This window comes from Caretta caretta, chromosome 1 (assembly GCF_965140235.1).
Source record: "Caretta caretta isolate rCarCar2 chromosome 1, rCarCar1.hap1, whole genome shotgun sequence".
NCBI lineage: Eukaryota > Metazoa > Chordata > Testudines > Cheloniidae > Caretta > Caretta caretta.
The window spans coordinates 199,323,949-199,347,753 of NC_134206.1; the positions used below are offsets into that span (position 1 = coordinate 199,323,949).

The 23,805-nt window shown below is 42.8% G+C and overlaps 2 protein-coding genes across 9 annotated transcripts in view; both read left to right on the plus strand.

Annotated features, from left to right (window-relative positions):
* The window catches only part of CMSS1 (cms1 ribosomal small subunit homolog), a 368,267-nt gene extending 363,452 nt beyond the window's left edge, over nucleotides 1-4,815 (plus strand). For all 7 annotated transcript variants that reach the window (XM_048817164.2, XM_075118568.1, XM_075118593.1 and 4 more), the window contains 2 exons: nucleotides 470-558; nucleotides 4,583-4,815. In XM_048817164.2, coding sequence (XP_048673121.1) covers nucleotides 470-558; nucleotides 4,583-4,666 — 173 coding nt within the window. In that variant the 3' untranslated portion in view covers nucleotides 4,667-4,815. The remainder of the gene's footprint in view (nucleotides 1-469; nucleotides 559-4,582) is intronic.
* A 6,009-nt stretch (nucleotides 4,816-10,824) lies between these two features.
* Nucleotides 10,825-23,805, plus strand: part of LOC125620868 (uncharacterized) — a 41,622-nt gene continuing 28,641 nt past the window's right edge. For both annotated transcript variants that reach the window (XM_075118599.1, XM_075118597.1), the window contains exons 1-7: nucleotides 10,825-11,162; nucleotides 13,058-13,168; nucleotides 14,739-14,840; nucleotides 16,600-16,690; nucleotides 18,860-19,000; nucleotides 19,998-20,207; nucleotides 21,964-22,089. In XM_075118599.1, coding sequence (XP_074974700.1) covers nucleotides 10,959-11,162; nucleotides 13,058-13,168; nucleotides 14,739-14,840; nucleotides 16,600-16,690; nucleotides 18,860-19,000; nucleotides 19,998-20,207; nucleotides 21,964-22,089 — 985 coding nt within the window. In that variant the 5' untranslated portion in view covers nucleotides 10,825-10,958. The remainder of the gene's footprint in view (nucleotides 11,163-13,057; nucleotides 13,169-14,738; nucleotides 14,841-16,599; nucleotides 16,691-18,859; nucleotides 19,001-19,997; nucleotides 20,208-21,963; nucleotides 22,090-23,805) is intronic.

Sequence of the window (23,805 nt, forward strand, 5' to 3'; positions counted from 1 at the left end):
TTCCCAAAGAACCATCTGCCTCCTTGTCTCCTTCCATTGAAATGGAAGATGACCAAAGCCCTTCGCAGTGCTGCTGACCTAAAGCTTATTTAGGGCCTGATTGTGCAAGTTTCTGAGTATCCTCAGTTCCCACTGATTGGCTCTTGCTGGCTCAGGTCCTTATAATTTACCAACTTGTCGTCAGCCATGGAAACTCAACTCCTGTGGTTTCATGAAGAGGAAGTCTGGGGAATTCTTTGCAGGCAGGATATTAGTTGCTCTGCTTTTGCGTTTATCTTCTTGAAAAGGCATGGGATTATGTGGTAAGGAAGTTTGCAGTGTCATTGCATTAGTTTTCCAACCAGCAAATGTAGTGCTTAATGTTCAGTGCCCTGGGAACAGACTGCAAAGGATGAAAAACTCAAAAATCATTTTGATAAGCACATGTCATTTTACCTTTATTATAGTAAGACTTGCTCTGTCTTTTCAGATGGCCTTAGCTTGAACTCCTTGAAGTATCTGATTTTGGATTGGAACTGGAGAGATCAGAAGTTAAGGAGAATGATTGATATCCCTGAGGTACAGTATGGTCACCTTTTTAAACAATGACGTAATTATATTAACCTTTCTGTCTAAACGTAGTTAACACTTGAATGCTGGGAAGTCAGGATTTTCTGCTGTGAAACTGACTTCTGGTATCAGCACTCAAGGAACACAAAGGAATTAGCATTTTACCTATAATTTTGCACCCTGGGTTCCCCAGCTCCGAACTGAGGCACTTCACTTCTTCATCTCTCATCTCGTGAGCTGCAGCAAACGGTACCAATGGGTTCCAGCGCCCTCTATCAATTTTTCCTGCTCAGATGTCTCTGAGCTAGTAGTTCTGCCCCTCCCAGAGACTCTCAGCAACCCGCTCCTGGGAGGAAAGTTTTCCTCAGAAATTGAAGAAAAGGAACTAAGATTCCTTTTGAGCAGCTTTTGAGGACACATTGGACTCCAAGATGGAAGGAGCACATTGGCCTGTTGAGTCACACTACAACCTCATCTAGAACAATATGATCCCATAAAGCAGCAAAACTCATTGGCCTGTAATCCACTGGTAGAGCCTTCTCATCCTGACAATTCCATGTGCTTTTCAGTGGCATGTTGCAGCACTCACATTGTTAGGTGTGCAGCATTGTGCTGTGGTATTGTGCTATTTGATATGTAGTAGGCTATGTAGATAACCAGTATTTAGCCCAGAGAGAGAACTGACCACAAGTCTCTCCAATCAGTATGAAAAGGCTACCTCTCTCCTGTGCAGGCATGGGTAACGGTAACCTCTAAGTTGAATGAACTTTATTATCCTTATGTGCCTGAAAAAACAACCAGAGGCCAGAATAGATCAGTTATGTACGTCGTAGTCAAATGGGCTTGAAACTGGTAATGTTGTATCTTACTGACAAGGGTTGCTTATTTCTCGTGATTAGTTAGACTAAGAAATGACCCATTACTGTGGCAATATTCATGGTTGAGAATAATGGTTTAATTTTATGTCCTATGTCATTTCATCTTTATTGCCTGTATAATGCTCGTATCATTAAAACAGTTTATGTAAAATCAATAATTTTTATGTTTAGGGTCAAATTAATCGACGATGTTACTGGTCATATGCTAACGGTAAATAAGTAGATGCACGATAATACATAGGTAGGTGTTGCGGGTATTGCTGTGTTGGGCACGGTAGAGAATGTAGGCTCCAATGTCTGGAGCCTCCAGAGGACAATCCCTTTGACAGGTAGCACAGACCTCTTTCACAAGGAAGAAAATTGTCACACACCCCATCCTGCTCTGTACTTTAACATGTTTTTGAGTGTGTTGTATCACTCACCACCACGTGTGCAAGGTTGTGTTTCTCATGCTCCAGGATGAACTACTGTGTCTACTAAAATACCTTGAAGAAATCAAGTAGCAAAAAGAGCAGCTTCACTTAATGAAGCAAAGAGGCTCCCCCTTGTGGTAAATCATCAATAGAAATCTCAAGGTGTGAGTTTGATAGGGTACTTGCATTAAAACGGATATGTAAGCAATTCGGACACTGATGAACAGATCACAGAAATGTTAGCAAAGGACACTGGCACAAAGCCCTACTATTACGAAAAGTGCTATGGGCTCATATGGACTACAGATGGACCAGGGTTTCTGTGAGTCAGCCACAGGCAGCAAGCCGCAGCCTCTGGCTGATCTACCTGGATCTGAACCTGTGCTATCGCAAACCTGAGACTGAGGCCTCCTAGCCATTCCTTACAGCTTAACTAAACATTTGTTCTTCAGGGAGCATGCCAAACTTCCTGAATACTATCTCGCCATGGGGAGTAGTCCTACAGCTGGGATGCTGCCTGGATAACAAAATTGTGACTCTAACTGTATTTAACTAGAAAAAAATAATGTAACATTAAGAATACAAAATTAAAAGCCTAGGAATTGTGCAAGTTAATGGTGAATGTGTAACACCAACTTTGCCCTTTTGTGCATTTTCTGCATTATGGAACAGCCTTCAATCACCTGCTATGTCTCAGATAACACAACATACGGGGTTTTCCCCCAGCAGCCTTGGATACGTATGTGAAGCATCTTGTAGTACAGTACTTTGTACTACTGCATATGCCAGAAAGAGTCCAGGAAAATCATTTATATGAAAGGTATGTAGTAAACTGTACTCAGATAGCATAGTACAGATAAAGTGTCATAACAGGGCAATAGTGAATCCCATCAGGTGCTGGCAAAGGTAAGACTTTACATTTGGAGTATCTCATTGAGCCAGGTACCTTGTTCTCCTACTTCTGTGTACAATACCAAGAACACTATAAATAGTAATAAATAATAACATGATACTGCCAGATTTTCAGAAATGGCTGCCAGTTTGTGGGCCTGCAAAAATTACATAACTAATTGGTATCCACAGTTAAGTGAAGGTGGGAGTGATGATAGTGTGTAACTGCTAGCAGCTCCATTAGCAGACTCAGTCAGATGATGTACTAATTCTTTTGTATCCATAGTTAATCATGGATGCAAAATTGCACCAATACAGTTGAGGACCAGGCAGAGGCCCTTTTACAAGATGGCCCTGGCTTCTTCAATAACTTCTCTCTGCAGAATAACTTTTGGTCCTGTAGAATTAACAGGATTCATTACTGCATCTTACTGTAAATAGGGCAGTACTGTTTGTTTAAACACATAGAAGCCAAGGAGTGCTGGAAACATGCACATTTTTATATTGGCATATGGAAAAACTCATAGCCCGATTTTTCAGAGGTGTGAAGCACCCACAGCTCCCTCTAAATGAACACTTACCTCATTTCCAGGGGGGAGTGAAGAAGGCAGCAGAGAAGACGGAGGTTGTGGGCTAAGAACAACACAGAGAGCAGCCGTTCTTGGGGACGTTGGTGTGCAGGGTTAATTTTTTACCTGGTGGAGTTCTAATAAACACACAAGTTTAAAAACAAAAACCAAAGCCCTCCCATGCCTTGGTTCTAGACCCCGCCACTTCCGGAGAGGACAGGGACATCCTGATGCTGGCCCTTGCAGTGTCACAGGCACAGTTATGTATTCTTCCACATTTTCCAACTTAACACTGAGCAGATGTGTAACCCTAACATCACATTAGGGAAAGTTGTTGTATGTTCATGTCCTTGTTTGCCTCTATCCTCATCCTAAATAGGAGAGAGAAAAAAGGAGACATTCAGAATAATCAGGCTAGAGGAGCTTAAAAGGCTCTCTCCTGAAGAACTGCTAAACTCTGCCAAAGCATAATGAGCCTAGTACAGTCTGGTTTCACAGTCTAAACTGCCTATAGACAAAGTTTTCTACATCAGAAACTTACTACGTAGATATTGCCTGCAATACAAAGTAGTAGCCTAGCTCTCAAAGCCTTCAGTAAGTCTGAAAATATCAGCTTGTAAAGTTCAGCTATTCAAGTTACGTGAGCAAAAAAGCTTTTAAAATGTACTTCAAATGGAGAGATGATTATCCCCCACCCCTTTGTATAACTTTAAAAGGGTAGAACAGAAATTTGCCAGGCTTTCTCACACCCTTCATCTCTGGGCTGAGGTGAAGCATGGAAACATTCAGCCCAAAAGGTGAACTTCTCTGTAAGGTAGTCAGAGCTGACAATGGGGTTATAATGAAAGCCCTGATGTAACCATAACTGCAGTATCAGAGGGGTAGCCGTATTAGTCTGGATCTGTAAAAGCGGCAGAGTCCTGTGACTAACAGACGTATTGGAGCATAAGCTTTCATGGGTGAATACCCACTTCGTCAGATGCATGACTCTTTGCTGCAGAACTGCATTGGAGCTCCTGGCCTTGCCATGGTGTTAGTCGGTATTTCCTCTCAAATACATCTGGTGGTCTTTAAAGTAGATAAGCTAAGAAATATTCAGCTCAATAGGTAGTTTCTAGAGTTTATTATATTTATTTTGTAAAACTTCTGTTTGTGTGTGAGGGTCCCTCCTTCACTCAGCCTCTAATAAAACTCGTGTAGCTAAGCAGAATAAGGGTGTGTGTGCAGAGCACTTTCAGTAATCTTCCTACTTCTTGTCTTGTTTAATTTTTGTTTCCTTCAGATAAGGAAAGAAACAATTGACCTTCTGGAAATGGGAATTATAAAGCTGTGCAGAGAAGATTCTGTGAAGCTGGGACTCTTTTAATGGTGTAACTAACATGGATGCAATTTACAGCTGTAGTAGGCAACTGTTCAATGGCTGACTGGATTCAGTACTTCCATTTCTGAGATGCTGTGTATTACAATGTTTGTCAGCTTCTGACCCTCTTATAATAAAGCAAAGGTTTGCATGTAGATTCTGTACCAGAGATGGTTATTGCCTGAACAGTATGATACTGAAATTAGATGTATGCTGCATATAAAACAGTAGGTGTGCATTCTCCACTACCCTTAGGACACTGAGGATGAGTGCGCCTATCCTGAATGATTCCCACAGCCAAACTCTGCTTCTGGCCCCCCCCTTCACTCTTCCAAAAGGACACCTTCAATCCCCGTCTAGGAGTGATAGAAGACAGCCCATTCCAGTTCTGGGCACCTCTGGCCCAGAAATTCCCAACCCTCACTGCTGCAACTTCCTAGCATGCAGAAGGCATCTGGCCATTACAGAGACCAGTCCAGAGTTAGTCAAGAAGTTTTAGCTCCTTTAGTACCTTATGTAGCTACCCCCACAGTGTGTTGATGAGTTAGAGCTCTCTTGTCCTCCACAAACCCTGTCACTACATTATATCATAAAGATGTGTGCTGGAAAATAACAGTGGCTCATGCTAGGGCAGGAAACTTCTTAAGACAGAAAAATTACTATGATACCTACAGCATAAAAATGGTCTAATCTTGCAACTCTCACTCCTGTGGGTGATCCCACCAACTATAGCGTTGCTATTGTCATGAGATAGAAGCTGTAGGACATGAGCATATCTGGGTTGGTGATACACTTGCTTTTTGGGTACACATCCTGGTTCATGTTTTTGCTTAATGAGCCTCACTTTATGGCACATTCACCCACCCCAACAATCAACATTATTCAGTATCACAAGCGAGAAGTTGTAAACTTCACCCAGTATTTATTCAGGTTATAACATAGGATGATTTGACCACAGTGAGGTTGGAGGGGTCACAAAGTATCAAAACCAGAGACCCGTGCAAGGGCTTAGATCAGAGGTGGGCAGACTACAGCCCGCAGGACCATCCTGCCTGGACCCTGAGCTCCTGGCCTGGGAGGCTAGCCCCTGACCCCTCCCCCGCTGTTTCCCCTCCCACGCAGCCATGCTGCAGCGCAGGCAGTGGGGCTGCAAGCTCCTGCTGCTCTGAGCGGCATGGTAAGGGGGCCATGGCAGCATGCGTGGCGGTGTGGGGGTTGGGTAGGGAGTCTGGGGGGCAGTCAGGGGACAGGGGGCGGTTGCATGGGGCAGAGGTTCTGGGGTGGTCAGGGGGCAGGGAACAGGGGGGGTTGGATAGGGCGTGGGAGTCCTGGGCGGGCCTGTTGCGGGGCAGGGTATAGATAGGTTGGGGCAGTCAGGGGACAAGGAGCAGCGGGGGTTGGATGGGTCGGGGGTTGTGAGGGGAACAGTCAGGGGGTGGAAATTGGGAGGGGGCAAATAGGGGGTGGGGGCAGGGACCAGGTTGTTTGTGGAGGCACAGCCTTCCCTACCCAGCCCTCCGTACAGTTTCGCACCCCGATGTGGCCCTCGGGCCAAAAAGTTTGCTCATCCCTGACTTAGATGCTAGAAAGAGACGATTGTAATGGGGGAGATCTGAAAGACTGCTCTCCACCTGGCAACACAGGCAGGTCAGAGTGGCCCATCTCAGAGACATTTCCCTGTCTATTTAGTGCTCTTTTCAGGGTCTGATTCTGTCAGCAATAGAAAGAGTCTCGGGGAGCATTTCGAGAGTTTATTTTGGGTTTGTTTGCTGATTTTTGAACACACAGGTTTGGCAGTTGGGCATCCCAGGCCTGTCAAACTCTCCAGTGTCACTGCTTTGTGTCCATCCTCCAGAGAGCCTGACAGAGAGAGACAGCACTTCCTGACTAGTAGATTTTACCTTGCTAGCCATCTGTTTCTGCTGTCCAAGATTAAAATTCACTTCTCAAAGGAAGCAATAGAACTACTGCAATTAAACAAGCTCTCCCAGCCCAAAAATGTCATTACAAAGCAGCTAAATTCCAACATTCAGCATGGAAAGGCTTAGCAATTCTCCGAGATCACTTTAAACCTTGCTTTGACTCCAGTATAAAGGGTTGATTTGTCAGTAAGGAATGGAATTCCAAAGGAAAGAGAAGAGTTAGGCCTGGTCTACAGTACAAAGTTTTGTCAGCATAGCGTTGGTCAGGTGTGTGAAAAACCACACCACCTAGCCAACATAGCTATGATGGCAAAAACCCCAGTGTAGGTGCAACTATGCTGACAGAAGAGTGCTTCTGTTGACATAGCTAACTTTGTTTGGGGACTGGCAGAACTCCTTCTGTCAGCATATGCTGTGTCTACACTAGGGGGCTCTGCTGACATAGCTATGCAGGCCAAGGCTTTCTATTGTAGACAAGGCCCTTAGGAAAGAGAGGAGCCAGCGCTTGGGATTTTCCACCACTTGATTTTACTCCGGTTCCTCACTCTGAGCTGACAAAGGCTGTTCATTCTTCTAGAGGGAGAAAAGTGAAACTCCTACCATTCCCTGTCTTTGGAAAGATTCCTGTGATGCAGGGATTTTTGCCTTTGATGTGTAAGGGTGGTTGAATAGTATTCAGCAAATTTTGCCAGTCTTCATCCTGTAATTGATATGTCAAATACTTTCTTGTTGTGTTCTGCCAGCTGGTCAAGTATTACTTGGTGAGTAACCAAGTATATTCACCAGATGTTCTTTTCTGTTATTGAATAAGTTACATTTTTAAATTGCATTAAATGGAAAATTGATTGTATATTTGTTAAATTGTCAGAGTACATAGACAATATTCAGCTGTCATTCCTGCCGGGGGATGAGGGGAAGCAATTTGGGTGCTCATGGCAGCACAGGTATTTTTCACCCTGGCTTGTATGTATAAGGTGATTTTTTCAGAGGGGAGCAGTAGGAGTAACAAAGGACAAATTAGAGGGATTCTGGAAGGTCTCTGACACAAACCAGACATTATTAGAATAACCTTTGCTATCCTTTTGTGGTCACAGGTACTTAACCATTTTATGACTCTAACTGCCACAGGATTTCTTTAATTGCAACTAAGGCAATGTCTATTGCATTTGTAACTGGTAGTAGGACTGGAGGTTGACCTTGGTGAGAAAACATGCATAATTTGATGTTAATATCTTTACTAAAAAGCACATGTGCTCTACCGTGTTCTATTATTCCAGTACAATCCAGCTAATATCAGACCAGGAAAGAATAAATCAGATCCACTTGTTAGTTCTTTTTATTCCAAATGGCTATTTGCAGGAGAATAATACTGTTATACCAATAAAATAAAAACCAGCAGGATCTTATTAAAGGGGAAAAGGCAAAATGCCACATTTATTGTGAATATAGAAAGAATCATAGTAAGCAGTTAGTTATAGCTATAACATTCCATTCAATTTCATATTTATTCACACATTCATTCATACACACCACAGAGGTTCTGCAAGGTTGTTATCATAGTTACCAGCCTCAGAGTTGCTCATGCCAAGCCACTGGCCAGGTGGCCTGGACATGAGGAGGGAGCAGGGCCTTGTCAGATGCTCATCTGATGCTCCTGGTAGTTGGTTTGCAGAATCAGACCCCAAAGTTCTCACTTTCTAAAGTCCATTTTTATAGGAATTTCTTCCTATGCCAGTCTATGGGAATTGCTTCATCATGCTGTTGCTGAATCAGTCAACAGATAGCACATTCCTGATGGCTCCATGCTGCCAGATGTTATCTTGTTCTTTGGTTCTCCCATCCTTGAGGCTGTTGGGTGGATTCCAGTCTGCCCTCTGGGGGTCCTCTGGCTATTTCCACTTGATGCCTTCTTCAGCCGATGGACACTGGATTCTTAGGCTGGCACCTCCCTGATCATTCAGTTATTATCCACACCAAGCATCCATCCACATACATCCTCTATCTCTATTTTAATCACAATTGTTTACAAAGTGAGATGAATACAACAAAAGGGCGGGGAGTCTCTGGGTGCTGTTTCTGTTGTTACAGAGTATTGCTTTGAGTCTCTCTCTGTGTGAGTAGTTGTTGTTACAAAGAATTGCTTTGAGAACAGACTCTGTCTTAGAATGTACTAATGCAATTAGCAGCTTGCAAGTTTCACACATAGAGGGAGAGAAACAGTACCAAAAACCAAGAGACCTCTGAATTAGTAATACCCTGGAATTTAAACTATGGGGAATCAAACTCATTTGTGATTTTAATACAGAACTTCTTTAATATGATCCAACAATACAAACTGTGATACACTGGAAAGTTCAGTTTCATTCTTCCACTGGAAACATTATCTCATAATGTAGATACAATCTACCTGACTCCCTGCAGCCCCTCCTATCTCCCTTCCTGAAACAAGCTGTATTTGCACTCGACTCTCTCTTTGGGTGCAGTTCTACCCTGAAAAGTGGCTTTGCAAAAATGGTATCATGGGGTGCCATGTTTGTCTCTCAGATCAAAGGTGCTCAGTTTACAAGTAAAAAGAGTTCTTTTCATACTGCAGGCCCTGCAAACTCAGGCAGGAATATGAACTGAAGGAGTGACTTCTCTTTCATCTGAGTCAGTAGTGAGCCAGTGCCACTGACAAATCATGTGATACGTGATGAAGAGGGCAGAATTTGCTGAATACTATTCAACCACCCCTGCACATCAAAGTTAGTGCCTGTTAGTGGGTACTGTGTTGCTGTAGGGACCATCTTTCAAATAGACACAAAACTGAAGCCCTGACCACTTGTGGTGAGTAAAAATCCTATAGCCCTTTTCATTAGGTTTATCTGGTTTCCACATTATCAGCAAATAAAGAATTTGCTACTAGAATTTTAGTTCATTTTGATTACTGTGATGTCAGAATACACTTTGCTGTCCCTTGGCTGTGTCGGCTCTATAGAGCAAATCGAGTAAAACATGCTCATTGGACTAGTTAGCAAAATATGGATATCTGTAGTAGGAAACACTCAAGTTGATTGAAAAATGAAACAAAGTTTTGAGTAAACATTTCTGGGTGCTTTTGGCTAAAATTCAAAACTGCCTGTATCTGGATGAGATTTAATAGGAATTTATTTAATCAAACATTAGTGTGATCTGTAAACAAATCCCATTTATAATGCATGTCAGCCAGTGAGTATGAGGGAATATAACTTGGGATACAGTCTGTACTATTTAGCTCTTGTTCTCACTGCTCAATCTCTCCCGTGACCTGCAGCTTCTGTGTTGGTTATGTTGTTGACTAGATTGTGATCAGGTCTAAGGAGTGGTGATATGAAGAGGGTAGGATGATCTTTCCTTTGGGGATCTTGTGCTCTCAGTGCAAAAGGGGGAGGGGTGCACAGTACCAAAGCTAGCACTGGGGAACTCAAAAGGGGCCATACCAACTCTCCAAATGCTGTGCCCTTACAAAGGGCGTTGCAGTTCCTCCCTTGGTAAGTTCTCCCCCAAGGCCTCACACTGGTAGGAGCCCTTCACATTGTCATCCAACACAGCATTCTCTTGTAAAAGCCTTTTTTGCTTTTGATAACACTGCTCCGTTTAGGGTGACTATGGAAATAAAGGGAAGAGAGGGAGTAAGGGACCAAACTGTGTACAGACCTTTCAGGTAGCAGATATTGGCCCTGCAAGTGATCAATAGCTCAGAACTTAGTGAAACCTAATAAACTCTTTACAGTAGAACCTCCGAGTTACAAACTGACCAGTCAATCAAATACCTCATTTGGAACCGGAAGTACGCAATCAGGCAACAGCAGAGAGCTAAAAAAGAAAACACAGTACAGTACTGTGTTAAACGTAAACTAATAAAAAATAAAGTGAAAGCAGCATTTTTCTTCAGCACAGTAAAATTTCAAATCAATGTTCCACTGTAAACTTTTGAAAGAACCATAAGATTTTGTTCAGAGTTATAACGTTTCAGAGTAACGAACAATCTCCATTCCCGGGGTGTTCGTCACTCTGAGGTTCTACTGTACTAAGTGGTGCAGCAGAAAAAGACTCTTGGTGACTTTCCCAGAGAGTCCGGACTGTCTAGGATGCAGTCCCTATGACTCTGACTAAAGTACACCTGTGGCTGATAGCACCAGCTGATTAAGGTGATTGAGGTCACCAACGGACAGGATGAGCCTGAACAGAGGAAGAAAGGTCTAGTTAATGAGTAATTCCAGGAAGTAACAAAGGTTTATAGAAACAACACAGCCTCCAACATCAGAGAGAGTATTTAAGTTGAGACCAAGTCTTAACACCGACACCCTTACCCTTCCCACCCCCAAAACCACACACCCTTCTCCAACGGCAACAGCATGGAAAATAAGAACAGCCAAGGAGCACAGGAGCGTCCCTCCAGATGTCCAGATAACAGTGCATTTAAACAACAGAAACTGCCAGCCTGGAAGCCCAAGCTCACCGCTCCGACTGTCCTCTCCAGCTTGTTTATCATTGGACTCTTCTGCCTTCTCATGGGAATCTGCCTAATATTATCTGCAAGAAGTGTCAAAGAAATCCAGGTTTGTTTTGGGTGGTTTTCTTGGTGAGTGTTGTTAGAGAGCGGCTCATGTTTGGGAGAAAATAACTGTGTGTGTGCTTCAGACCAAAGGGGGGTAGTAACTCTATCATGGATGTACTCCTTTTACCCCAGGATGTCAAACGAACCCACAATACCCCATGTGAAAGTGGTCACCATTAAAGTGGTCACTGTTAAAAAGTCAGCATTTGCTAATCTACCAGATGGTAATATCCGGGACACTGTCATTTGTCCCTGTGCTTAGGGAAGGAAATAAACTGTGGTGACTTTGGTATTGTTAGGCACTAGAAAAATGTCAATAAATATTTGACAAGCCAGAATCCTAAAACACAAGAGATTCCTCATTTGTTAACGATGGCTGCTGCAGGTCGAGCAGGTTGAATATTAAGGCCAATTTCAAAATCAAAGTATTAAATTCAATCCACTGACTTGTTACCTCCTATTATTTTGTTCTTTATGAATGTTTAGACAGCTAGTATTTGTGTAAATGATCGTGAATCTTGACAGTTTCACAATTCTAGCAAAAATTACTAGGCTGATAAATTGTTTTTGAAGTGCATTATCTGTTTTTCTCTAGTTTTGAAAATTTGTCATCCAGTTGGGAAGCAGTACAATACTATGTGTACCAATCACACACCTTGGATAATGAATAGACCAGCAAAAAAAAAAAAAAAAAAATTGCTTGGTTTGTGACTGACTTGTGAACAGAAAAGAGGAATAAATCTGCAACTCATAGTATTCACAATGAATAATTCAACCTGTTTTAGCCGTAATTAGGTAATTTGACATCAGTTTTACAGGGGGCGGGGTATGTTAAAACACAGAATGATTTACACGAGGTCTCACGGCGAGTCAGTTGGCCAGCAAACGAGGCTCCCAGTTCTCTCTTCAAACCGCTAAACCACATTGCCATTTGTATATACAGCACCCACTAGAATTGACAAGGACAGCTAGATTATTTCTTTGTTTGGCCTGTGGGGTGAAAAAACCAAACAAAATAGTACATGGTGATTTGCGTGGGCCGGTCACCTTACAGGAAAAAAAATGTGGCTTGTTTTTCCATTAGGATAGTCTCAGAGCCCAAACTTTGCCTCTTATATTTTGTAGTCTGAGCGTACACTGTAATGGATAAAAATATAAAAGTAAAAACTAATTATCGGCCCTTATTATAAGTGTTTGCTAAAAGTTACAGTAGGATGGTATTATTTTTCAGTTATTAAATGCACTTGTTTCGGATGAAAGGTGCTAAATAAATGCAAAATATTAAAGAGAGAGAAAATAATGCTATTTCCAACATAGTGTTTGCCCCAGTTACTGTGGACCTGACTCTCACCCCTGCTCCACTCTCTTTGTGCTGCTCAGGTGGCACAAAAAGAGCAGAAACTGTTTTCATCCCCCGCACTCCAACTGGGGATTCCCTGGTTTGTTGTTTGTTTGTTTGCCGAGGGTGCCCGGTGCGTGCAGCGGCAGCATAACTGGCTCCTCTAGCAAACCCCCTGCAACTCAGGATTAGAGGGTAGGAATCCACAGCACTCCAGGTATTGTCATCTGGCAGACAGCCCCTGGGGATTGTTACCAGCTGAGTGAATTCAGGTGAGTTCTCAGGGCAATCTAAACTCCTCCCATGCTGGCAGAGAGCCAGCTGGAGAATCAGGGTGCCCCCGTTCAATGGGAGCTGCGGGGGGTCGGTGCCTGGAGGCAAGGGCAGCGCACGGAGCCCTCTGCTCCCCCTCCTAGAGGGGGCCGCAGGGACATGGTGCTGGCCACCGGGGTGGCAATCCCATGGGCTGGATCCAAAGCCCCGATGGGCCGGATCTGGCCCATGGGCCGTAGTTTGTCCACCCCAATATAATCTTTGCTTGTTTATTTCTTTGACAGATTAACTATTCGGACATATGTTTGAATTGTTCAAAACTGCGTGAAAACTCCTCTAACTGGGATAAAGAATGCAACTGTTCCGTGCACGTCACACTGCAGGAAAATATGCTGGTAGGTGAAGGTGTGAAACCACCCGCAGACCCCAGCTCCTGTATTTCGGGATGTGTAAGAAGTATAAATTTTGTCCTGTAAAGGACACTAAGCCAGGGCTTTATGTCAGTACCTTTCACAAACCTAACAAACTTTTTTGTCTACATGGTGCCACAGACCAGTCAGTGGGGGCGTGAACTGCGGAGTGCTCTAGCGGTCCCAGGAACACCCTGCAGTACTGCACACCTTCCAAAAAAGTAATAATATGTCACCACTGATATGTACATCACGATTACACCCAAAAGATGTGCCTTTACCCTGCTTGTTACTCATTTTGGCAAATCCCATAATTAAGCAAGATCAGGCTACATAATACTTAGATTGGAGACCTCCCAGGTGAAAACAGGTGCTGCAAGAAGTGCTGTTGAGTCAAGAGGTGACTTCTTTCTTCTGAATCAGTAGTGAGTCAATGCCCCAGTAGGGACCCAGGGCCACACCCTGGTGTTAGTTGGTACTGTGCAGCAGGGGTAGGACCTTCTTTCAGATGAGACAGAAAACTGAAGCCGCGGCCACTTTTGGTAAGTAAAACTCCTGTAGCTCTTCCCACAACTTTAGAGTTTTTCAGAGTGAAAGGGGCTATAAATGCATTAGACATGAAAATCCTTCAGCCGTAAGAATGTGTCAAGGTTTGAAAACATTTAAAATGGAAAGTAAAAATGTCAGTTTCCCATATTGCATGTACAAACTGGTACTTCTGCTGCTTGTATGAGATCTGGTCTGTAGATTCAAGACTCAACATTTTCAAAAGGGCTAAAGGCTTGTCTACACTGCACTAAAGACAGGCCTATGGGGGTGTGAACTGCAGAATGCTCTAATATGTTGCTCTCTACCTGGCCCATGTAGATCGTGGTGGTGCAAACTAAAAGGTATCGAGTGTGCATTTACGTAATTCTGTGGACTACATCCGTGCAAGGTGTGCAGTACGGCAGGGTGTTCCTGGGACTGCTAGAGCACTCTGCAGTTCACGCCCCCACTGACTGGTCTGTGGCACCATGTAGACAAGCCCCAAGTCTCTTTTCAAAAGGGATTTAGGAGCCAAAAGTGCCTAAGTCTCTTTTGAAAATAGGACATAGGGTCCTAAGTCAGGTAAGCATTTTTGACAATTATACCCTCAATCTACAGCACTCTCAGTGCAGCACCTTTCACAAGTGCTAAATTACTTTACATCTGTTTTTTTTAAATGCTGATAGTTGAATTTAATAATCTTAACATATTTAGAAAACTGGGGGTCCAATCCTGCAACCTTTCCAAATAAAAAAACTGTGACCTCAATGGAACTACTCATGTAGTTCAGCGATGCCAAAGCAATGGGTGGGGAGAATGATGGTATTCTGTCCATGCTCCACCCACAAGCCCAAGGAAAGTGAATGTTTCTGCTAAAATAGTCAGCTGAAATGTAAACAACAAATCCATCAGGCTGCCCCCCTTCCCCCTCTCTCTCCCCCTCCGGGATTTTTTCCCAACAGTTTGTAAAAATGGCCTATTTTGTTTATGCTCTCCTCATCCTATATTATTCTCCTTTGAATTCTAGGGTGATGTTTTTATCTACTATCGTCTACTAAACTTTTATCAGAACCACCGTCGGTATGTCCTCTCCAGAAGTGACTCACAATTGCTGGGTGAAGATGTTAACGTAAGTGTATTCCTTTTTGTTACATCATTAATATTTTCATCGGGTGAGGAAGCTCTTAGTGTGTGGTTCTCTGGTTAAAAAGTCGTTTCTGGTACTACACCTGCCTCTGAGTCCTTCTGCGAGTTTTTGTGGTTTTACAACCACATTTACCTTTTTTATTTTAATTTTTTTAATGTTTCTCCTCTGTTGCTGTGTATCCTTAGATCACCGGAGTTTCTCCTGGGTCTCTTGTTGCAACAGAGCCCCTCTATTTCTCCTCCAGGGTAGGCTGTGATTATAAACCAGATGGGCCCAAAAGTGCATAAAAAAAGCCAGAGCTCAATATCTTTATTCCTCAGTTTCTTTAAATTTGGAGCACTAGACCTGGCCATCTTATTTGTGGGGAATAGAAAATGTGGTCAGCTGCAAGGGGTAAGCTCCCTTTCTCAACTTTTTAGTGAGTGTCGTCTCCTTCAGGTTAGAAGGCACTGTAAACTTTTCTACTAGCATTTCCCACTTATAACCATTCACAGGGATGTTGCAAAGCTTCGGTATTAAGTACAGAAGCAACGGTCACACATTGTAACTCTGATAAAACAATTTGGTTGTCGTAGAAGCTGTAGCATGTGTGTGCAAACAGGGAAGGAGACTGACTTCAATGCCTGGAAAAGGAGTTTTCTTCAGAACGTGCTTTGAGGTCTACAGATCACAAGTGCCGAGAATTATCAGCAATATCATTAGTAGTTGGATTTTATTGGAGGTTTGCTAGCCGTTTTAGACCCAATCTACACGAGTTGGGGACACAGCTACAAGACAGTTGTCCTGGGGAATGGATGGCACCTAGCCATTTTTTTACGCATGTCTTCAATCCATGGTAAAGGCTTAAATAAGTCCAACATTTTAGCAGAGTTTGGGGATGCAGGTAAATGTCCTGTCTACACTGAAAAATGGAACTATGTTGTACCTGGGTCGGGGAATACATCATTGTGAGCTGGTTGTAATTGTTATTTGTAATTCTAGTCTAGATGGGCCCTAAGGTCCTCTCTATGATGCAGCCTTTATGTTAAAAAGTGACTAAAAGAGCACTCACCCTTCGAATGCCAGGCCCCTTTAAGAGGTCTCAAATGGAGTACCGACAAACTGCGGCAACCAAAACAATTTGTTTGAACATATCAGCCTGCAGTTACAGCAGTGTTAAGGCACACCGTTACAACATCACTGTAGCCCAGCTGTGATTATACCATGGACTCCCAGTACCGTGCAGATGGAACAAAACCTTTTTATAATCCTGTTAACAGACCTAAGCTGGTCTTTCAGTGTTGCCACCACTCTCTTATATGTAAAATATGAATATAACAGAAAGAAAGAGACTAGAGAAAACAAATCTCGATAGTTTTCAGTATGTTTAGTTTCCACATAAACAGTTTCCCCTGAATAGTTAGTTGGTTTTCCCTTTGTGGGGATCTGTCACACAGCAACAGTCTGTGCTGGGAAGTATGCTCCCAGCAGCTGTGTAGACATACCCCCTCAGTCCACTAGACCACGGCAGATACGCCTCACCCCAGTCTCGTTCTGTTTGGGGCCCATCTCTAATGTGACTGGAAAGCACTGGCAACTCCTAGCACTCTTAGATATTTGGTGGTTTTCTTTTTTGGGTTGTTGGGTTTTTTTGGTGGGGGGGGGTGTTTTTTTTAAAGGGGGGAAATAAGAGTAAAAGATTGACCAAAAAAATGTTGATGAGGAAAAGACATTTCTAATTGTCCATTGACCTTGAGTTCAGATTCAGAACAGCAACTGTGCGCCTTTCACCACCTATCCAAATGGAACTCCAATGGCTCCATGCGGTGCCATTGCCAACAGCATGTTCAATGGTAAGTACCGTCCATGTCAGATTTATTTGCCTGCACAGATGTAACCAATTTAAATATCTCTGTGCCCCTGAGACCTCACAGAGCCCCATCTAAGTGCTGATTCTTGCCTGTTCTCTGCATGTCTGATCCCGGCACCTCTGTCTGGCTCTCTCGTATATGGATGTTAAACTGTTCGACGGTGTGGCCAAAGTGGATGTGGCACCCGACATGCTGCACTGCAGTGACTCCACTTACATTACTAAACTCAGTGAGACTCCATGTGAGTGCAGGAGTCCACCCACATGATCCAGCTGCAGGATTGGGGAACTGAGTATCCTAGAAAAAGAGGGAGACAGTAAATTTATCGCCTGATCCTAGCCTGACAACAGGCTATTGAGTGGGCCTGGAAAACTCAGCTTCCGCTTTCCTAGGGTGACCGGTTTAAAAGTGTGGCACATTCTTGAAATGGAGAATCTGATCTCGGCTTGGTCTACACAAACAGTTGCACTGTCTTAACTAAAGTTGTGTTTCTAAACTGATGCAAACCCCTCTATGGACGTACTTACATTGGTTTAATAATCCTGGCTTATAGTGATTTAACTTGTCAGTCAATTTACATGTGCAAGCTAAACTGCTATAACCAGTTTTAAGTCAGCATAAGGCCAGGTCTGCACGTCAATGGCTTTTGTACAAGCACAACTACATTGATTACAGAATCTAATCTTTTTTAACCAATATAGTTATACTGATATGGCAACTCTAGTATGGATGCAGCTGTATTAATATAGCTTCTCCGCTTCTCACAGCTTCAGTGTGTAGACACAGCCTCGCTCTCATGAAGACAAATCAAAATGTTTCTTCAAGACATGGACTCCTTGGGTTATATCTTTACTGCAAAAGAAAAAGTGCATTTATACAGCAAGATAACTTCCTCCCTGTAAAATCCTGGTAGAGACAAGGCACGAGTAGTTTTTACCTCGATGTTACTAGCTGAGGTCAACACTAAACCCCCCACCTGGAGTTTTCCTCAATAAATACAATGAGGTAAAAAACTGCCTGTCCCTTGTCTCCACCAGGATTTTACAGGGAGAAAGCTATCCTGACATTGTTCTCAGAAGCTACCAAGTTATCTTTGACAAGCTAATTAATAAAGAACTACAGTTTTCAGGTTTTAAAAAAATAAACCAGTTTAAGGTTGTAGCTACTTGTCACATTATCTTTCCATATTTTCTCAACATAGACAAAGATGCACATTCTGTTCCATGAAAATGAAGGGGTGGTGCATGACTCTAGTACACTTTCCCTTAGTTTCTTTTTGGATGTTGGAAAAGATGATTCAAGGAAATTGCTGGTAACAAGCTACAAAGGCTCGTCACTCTATAGCAGCTTCAATTAAGGAGTCTTCTTCATATATCTTTGACATTTGATTTTTGCATATTATAGAACCTGCTTCAGAAATGCAAGTGGAGACTTCAAACCCCAGCAAGTAGGATCACATTCACTTCAGTTACACTACCTAATAAAATCCAAGGCAGGGGTAAATAGGAGAGTAAGCCTGCTCATAGATTGTAACTATCATTCCTTCGCTAGCTCCTCAAAAAACAAACAAACAAAAAGCTTCAGGTGACACAATCCCAAGAATTTGATCACAGAGGAATCAAGGAATGTAAATGAAATGCAGCTGTAGATATTCTGTCATGGTGACGCAAGGAGAATTTTCAGTAGGGATACGCAAAAGGAACAGGAGTATTTGTGGCACCTTAGAGACTAACCAATTTATTTGATCCTAAGCTTTCGTGAGCTACAGTGCACTTCATTGGATGTTACGCTCAAATAAATTGGTTAGTCTCTAAGGTGCCACAAGTACTCCTTTTCTTTTTGCGAATACAGACTAACACGGCTGCTACTCTGAAACCTGTCATTAAGTAGGGAAACGGTCAGCTTTTAAAACTTCCAAGGGTGCTCTTACTCAGGAAATTTGAATGGTCCTTTACTTCTGAGGCACGCAGAATGTGTACATGATGAAGTAATGATAAAACCCTCTCTCGGTCTTTTCTTTCTGTTTGTTCACAAGACTCTCTCCTCTCTTTCTCTCTGTTTAAGGTTTCAGTTGGTCATGTTGACTACTGGAGTGACCATTGGAAGTTGCAGACCTGTTAGTAACATGTATTACTTTGGATCTCCCTGCAGATTCTATTCAACTTTCTTACTATCTTAACTCATACACTGCTATCCAAGTCCCATTGTTGAAGACTGGAAATAGTTGGTGGTCAGATAAAAATGTGAAATTTCGGAATCCAACATCATACAATCTCTCTTCTGCATTTGCAGGTAAGAATGATTCCACTGCCCTGCCTTATTATAAAAGTCTTCCTTCTGTTTGTGGAAGTCTCCTGAGACATGCACAATTTCTGGGAGACGGGTCTATGTGTTCTTCCCGATGGCAGGTAACTTGTCCAGAGGAAGCACTGTGAGAGCAACTTCACGAGATCTTCTCCAACTTTTCAATGGGGAACTATGCCACATTTAGAGAGGAGACTGGGATGCTATGAAGAGAAAAAGATGTTCTAGAATGTCAGGAGAGTGAAGCCCCACTACTTTCCGCACCATCCTCACCCACTAAAGGTCTTGGGCAAAAGGAGTTAACCAAGTGGAATCACCTATTTGTTCCATCTTTAAATGTATATTCATTAGCACTGTTTTGTTATTACTATTAGTTTGTATTGCAGTAGAATATAGTAGCCCCAGTCATGGATCCAGGACTCCATGGTGGTAGGTCCTGTACAAACACAGAACAACAAAACAGACCCTGTCCCTTAAGAAGTAACCATCTAAGTAGTTTCAATATTCTTCTTCTTCTTCTTCTAAATATTGTAGAAAATTTTTCAAATTAATGACAAATAAGATGCATATGTTTACTGCTCTTTTAGTGCAGTTTGTAGGTATACAGAAAGGAATCAATGCACAAAAATGAAAAATAAAGGTGAACAATTAAATGCAGAGGGAAAGTTTTCTTATGATTAGAGTGGGATACTGTTCCTGTACACTTTGCCTCTCCTGCACTGGTTTCCCCATCTATAAAATGGGGCTAATACTATTTACCTACCCCACAGGGGTGTTGTGAGGTTCACTTTGTTAATGTCTGAGACGTGATCTGAGATCTTTGGATGGAAAGTGTGATTGGCTCTATGTCTTGTGAATATTGGACAGAACCTTTGTCTGATCTGTATTCTCGGTTGAACATCAGAAACCCAGAAGGATTAAATAATTGAACTACCTGTCTTAGCAGCATTCTAAACATTGATAGCTCATCCCTGTTCCTCCCCAGGAACAACAAGGCCTCCTTACTGGCAGAAACCAGCTTATTTACTGGATGAGGAGGATGAAAGGAACAACGGTTATCTAAACGACGACTTAATCATCTGGATGCGTGTGTCAGCCTTTCCCACGTTCAGAAACCTTTACCGTCGCGTCAGCCATACCAACCAGTTTGCTGATGGTCTCCCAGCAGGGAATTACACCTTCCACATTGCCTACAGTATCCTTTCATCATGTCCAAGGTACTCCTTAATTTTTAGGCAGGTAAAAAAAGAGATGCCTGCTAGTATGGTGGCTTGGCAGTAATACAACAAAAAACCTGAGGGAGATCTAGTTTGGGGGGAATCCCTGGATTTCCTGCAGCCTGTGTTGGTGGAGTTAAGACATGTCTCTTAAAGGCCCTATATCAGGCCGTGTGACACTAGATCTAACTTCTAAGGCAACTGCTTGCCTGACCTTTGGCTGGAGGCCAGCTTTGGTACAGATGGTGGGGAATTAAAAGGGCTTAGACTTTATCCACACAGCATAACCTGAGGGGTGAATTTATACTTATATAGTTATACTGTTCTCACCACCTGTGTGGACACACTTAGGGCATGTCGACACTGCAGTCAAGGCTGTGAATGGTAGCTTGTGTAGACGTCTCTGCATTAGAGGTACTAGAGCTAGCTCACTAAAAACAGAAGCGAGGATGCCGTGGCACAGACTTCAGCATGGGCTACATTAGTGAGTACGTATCCTGGGAGTCAGGCAGGCTTGTGGAGTCCATGCTGAAGACTGTGCCACGGCATCTTCACTTTTGTTTTTAGTGAGCTAGCTAGAGTACAGCTAGCACGGGGACGTTTACACGAGCTGCCGTTAACATCCCCGGCTGCAATGGAGATGTCCCTTATTGTACTACAAGGTGGCTGTTTTCTAGCTCGGCTTGTATCAGCGGCTCTCCGTCTCTCCAGACTACTTTACCCCTTTCGGGAGTCTTGCGTACCCCCAAGTTTCACCTCACTTAAAAACTACTTGCTTACAAAATCAGACATAAACATACAAAAATGTCAGAGTACGCTATTATGGCAAAATTGCTTCCTTTTTCATATTTACCATGTAATCATAAAATAAATCAATTGGAATATAAATATTTCACTTACATTTCAGTGTCTAGTATGTAGAGCAGCATAAACAAGTCATTGTCTGTATAAAATTTTAGTTTGTACTGACTTTTCTAGTGCTATTTATGGAGCCTGTTGGAAGACTAGGAAAATATCTAGATGAGTTGATGTACCCCCTGAAAGACCTCTGTGTACCCCCAGGGGTACGCATACCTCTGGTTGAGAACCACTGGACTAGATGGTTGAGAGCTACTGGCATATGTTGCTTGGGAAGGGGTTTAAGTTAAACTGAATAAAAATGTCCACACATGGGGTTACACCTGAATAACTATTTTGGCATAGTTGGTAAAACTCTCCCATGTAGACAACGCCTTAGATGAATAAACATGACTTAGAATTGAGAGGTGGGGATGCAACAAGAATGTTATGTGGAGTGTCCTCATGTCAGAGACTGGAGTGTCAAGGAAAATGCTAAAAGGTTCTTCATTACAATAGCACCCAAAAAGCTCATTTCCCAGTAATTTTTGCAGGCTGCCTTTAAATATTATGATGCAGCTCCAGTGCAGTACATAGCGATATGAGGATGAATTTGACATCATATTATTAAAGAATCCGGTGTATTTCAATAATCTTGCTAAGACGTAGATGCACACGATGTGTGTGAGTTTCTTACCCACACCCAGCCATTTTGGGGGTTGTGGACCCACTGGTAACAAGAGGCAAGGGGATACAGAATAGTTAAAAGCACCATAAAAGACTTTTACAACAAATGCAAAAATCCCCACCTTGTGTATTTTGAAGAGTATTTTTTGCACACTCCTCACTGTATATTTTATCCTGATTGTTAATGAAACTTTAACGTCGCCTCATCAGATTTCCCTGTTACCAAATTAAAAGGGAAAAAGCAGGTGGTTCTCTCAACCGTCACGTGGTGTGGAGGGAGTAACCTCTTCCTGGGAATTGCCTACACGGTTTCTGGCGCGGTGACGGTGCTGGCAGGTTTTATCATAACTGCGATTCACTTAAAACTCCGAAAAAAGAAAACATACTTTCAGAGATGACCCAAATTACATAGCTTTCTGAACAAACATAAAGGTGCACCTTTGAGCAAGGGATGGGGGGAGCATGGACCTTTCACAATGTCCTCCTAGCAGTGGAGACATTTCAGTCATGGTATGGATTTGGTAAATACAAAAGAGTTACAAGCAGGGTGATGATTTCTCATAACCCAAAACATACACAATCTGATCAGCTTGGCTTGGTTTGTGGTCTTATTAGCATATGAATTACATAGAAGTAAATTTTCCCCTAGTGACTACCCATCAAGGTCTGACATGAGCATCAGTAAGAGAAATCTTAGTAATTTTAGAAGTACAAACTCCAGAAATAGTATTGAGCACAAATACTGGGCCAAACCCCAAGGTCCTTACTCAGTTTTTACTAAGTCCTTACTCAGGCAGAACTCCCATTTACTTCACTGGGAGCTTTCCATGATTAACAACTGATGCCCTGATCCAACAAAGCACTTAGGCATCGGTTATTCTCACTGAAATCAGTGGGACTATTTATGTGCTTGAAGTTACATGCAAGCTTAAGGGTCAAATTTTAAAGATATGTAGGTGCTTAACTCACATTGATTTCAGTGGGAGTTAGGTGCCTTTAAAAATCTGGTCCTAAGAGCTTTGCTGCATCGGTGCCTGAGTAAGGACCTTGAGATTTGGCCCCCTGGGAGCATACCCTGGCTATGAGAGTTGGGAGAGTCATCTCACTGAAGTGAATGGGGTTGGGAGAGCGTCTCCCCTCAGCGTAGTTAATCCAACTCCATGAGAGGCGGTAGCTATGTCGACATAGTGCTGTCTACACCACGGGTTAGGTCGCTATAACTGCGTCACTCAGGGGTGTGGATTTTTCACACTCCTGAGTGACATAGTTATACCAGCGTAAGTTATTAGTGCAGACCTGGTTCTTTCCCCGCCACCCAGAGTGCAGTTCCACAGACAGACTTTTGAGCTGAAGAAGGATGTCGTTTATTTGCTGCTTCAGTGAGAGATCAGTCCACTGAAACGACACAATATAGGGTTAAATGCAAGCGTTTCTCCACATTCATTCAGGTGCTCGCCTTAAATACAGTGTTGCAAAGTTATTCATTGTATATTGCATAAACGCTTTTTCTGCCTAGCACTAAGATTAGTTTGCTGACCCAGTTGTTTACCTGATCAGGTTGCTGGCTTTTACCTGGCTGTTCTCTTTCCTTGCCAGACAAGTTGGCATCTTTTCATATGTCTCAACACTTAAAATATACATTCTACATATTACATCCTACATATCCCCTCCTTTTCTTGTTTTACGTGCACCCACTACGCCATGTTTCTGTCCTCTGTTATGTACTTGTCCGTTTCTTCCAGTTCAGGGTGTCTCCAGAAAAACACCCCCTGCTTGGTGCATATTAATATTCCTGCAAATCTGTGGCCTTTGTGGTACAAGATGCCATCTGTGTACTACCATTCTTGTCCAATACTTCCATACAGAATGTCCATTATTTCAGTAGCACTACCAACTGTCTTGCTCCTCTGTCCTGCCTGAATAAGTCCATGGGGAGAGTCCTTTGATCCAGGTGACCATCGGTTCGATGATTATTCCTAGCCCTGTCCTTACATTGTTCACTGTTAGTTGTCACGGCATGCCTACATAAGTAATGCTAGATATGGGTTCTGC